We start from the raw sequence: 2020 nt of genomic DNA, 5'->3' as shown, positions 1-2020 counted from the left end.
AAACACACACATGAGAATCCACAGAGGAGAGAAGCCATTTTGTTGTGAGCTGTGTGATCGAAGGTTTACCAGAAAGAGCCATTTAAACACACACATGAGAATCCACAGAGGAGAGAAGCCATTTTGTTGTGAGCTGTGTGATCGAAGGTTTACCCATAAGGGCAGTTTAGACACACACATGAGAATCCACACAGGAGAGAAACCATTTTGTTGTGAGCTGTGTGGGCGAAGGTTTACCACAAAGAGCCAATTAAACACACACATGAGAATCCACAGAGGAGAGAAGCCATTTTGTTGTGAGCTGTGTGGGCGAAGGTTTACCACAAAGAGCCAATTAAACAAACACATGAGAATCCACAGAGGAGAGAAGCCATTTTGTTGTGAGCTGTGTGATCGAAGGTTTACCAGAACGAGTAAATTAAACAAACACATGAGAATCCACAGAGGAGAGAAGCCATTTTGTTGTGAGCTGTGTGATCGAAGGTTTACCAGAAAGAGCCATTTAAACACACACATGAGAATCCACAGAGGAGAGAAGCCATTTTGTTGTGAGCTGTGTGATCGAAGGTTTACCAGAAAGAGCCATTTAAACACACACATGAGAATCCACACAGGAGAGAAGCCATTTTGTTGTGAGCTGTGTGATCGAAAGTTTACTGAAAAGAGTAGTTTAAACAAACACAGGAGAGTCCACACAGGAGAGAAACCATTTTGTTGTGAGCTGTGTGGGCGAAGATTTGCTGGAAAGAGTAATTTAAACAAACACATGAGAGTCCACACGGGACAGAGGCCATTTTGTTGTGAGCTGTGTGATCGAAGGTTTACCACAAAGAACCATTTAAACACACACATGAGGATCCACACAGGAGAGAAGGCATTTTGTTGTGAGCTGTGTGATCGAAGGTTTACCACAAAGAACCATTTAAACACACACATGAGGATCCACACAGGAGAGAAGCCATTTTGTTGTGAGCTGTGTGGTCGAAGGTTTACWGAAAATAATAGTTTACACAAACACATGGAAATCCACTTAGGACAAAAGCAGTTCTGCTGTTAGCTGTGTGATCGAAGGTTTAATGAAAAGGGYGATTTAAACAAACACATGAGARTCCACACGCAACAGAGGCCATTTCATTGTGAAGTGTGTGATCGAAGGTTTAGCCTTCAGAGCAACTTAAAAAGACACAGGAGAATCCACTCAGAAAACAACGCTCTTGTTTGACTGTCAAGAAATGTGGTGAAAAAGTGTTGAGAGAATGGAAGTGAACTTAGCTGCACAAGAAAAGCAGAAGTAACAATTTCTACAAGAAAGTTGTGGACCTTTGACTTTTAACAGARACTTGAAAAATATTAAAGTCAAAAATGAGGTGTCATAATCAAAGGTTTGTGATCAAAAGTGTAATTAGTATGTTAACCCATAACTGTTGATTTGAGTATTGATTTTTACTTTGATTTTATAGATAAATGAATATGTTGAATCTATAAAACAAATGTGTGACAAGCAAGGGACAGTAATACTGTTTTAATATAAAAAAAAACAGGAAGTAAGAATAAGAGCTGTAAGAAGAAGGAAGTTATTGGTTACAGAAGATGATTTTGAAGAACAAGAATAATGATTAAATGTTTTACGATATATAAAGTGAATTTGATGAAGGTTAGAAAATAACAATAGTTAGTAAAAAGAGGAACTGAAGRGCATAGGTGTTAGTAAGACTGGGACATTGGCAAGGAGGATCTGGAAACTTCCCCTTTGGGTTAGTAACAGCATAAAAACTAATTGATCACGGAAGATGAGGTCAATCTCTCGCTCCGGCCATAGATGAAGAAGTAGGGTCTGAAAATTCTCCTGGTGGACCAAGTAGCTAAGTTGAACTTGAAGGCTCTCTTTTGGAAATCCAGAACAAAAACGGTAATTTGTAGCAAAGGTAGTTGACTGGTAGTTGACAATCAAACATTGGATCTGGCGTTCCCTCGCCCGGACGCGGGTCACCGGGGCCCCCCTCTGGAGCCAGGCCTGGAG

General features: G+C 40.2%; 1 protein-coding gene and 1 long non-coding RNA gene across 2 annotated transcripts in view; both read left to right on the top strand.

Annotated features, from left to right (window-relative positions):
* The window catches only part of LOC106511424 (gastrula zinc finger protein XlCGF8.2DB-like), a gene marked incomplete at its 3' end in the record, with an annotated part of 2742 nt that extends 1907 nt beyond the window's left edge, over positions 1-835 (top strand). The window contains exons 2-4 of the mRNA XM_014000187.1: positions 148-256; positions 386-619; positions 704-835. Coding sequence (XP_013855641.1) covers positions 148-256; positions 386-619; positions 704-835 — 475 coding nt within the window. The remainder of the gene's footprint in view (positions 1-147; positions 257-385; positions 620-703) is intronic.
* Positions 836-1228: 393 nt separating this feature from the next.
* LOC106511426 (uncharacterized) overlaps positions 1229-2020 on the top strand; it is a 2394-nt gene continuing 1602 nt past the window's right edge. The window contains exon 1 of the long non-coding RNA XR_001309522.1: positions 1229-1701. This is a non-coding gene — a long non-coding RNA (uncharacterized LOC106511426). The remainder of the gene's footprint in view (positions 1702-2020) is intronic.

The sequence above is a fragment of the Austrofundulus limnaeus genome, unplaced genomic scaffold (assembly GCF_001266775.1).
Source record: "Austrofundulus limnaeus strain Quisiro unplaced genomic scaffold, Austrofundulus_limnaeus-1.0 Scaffold2779, whole genome shotgun sequence".
Classification (NCBI taxonomy): Eukaryota; Metazoa; Chordata; class Actinopteri; order Cyprinodontiformes; family Rivulidae; genus Austrofundulus; species Austrofundulus limnaeus.
Note: the sequence above shows the minus strand (reverse complement) of the source record. Positions and strands in the feature narration are given on the sequence as shown.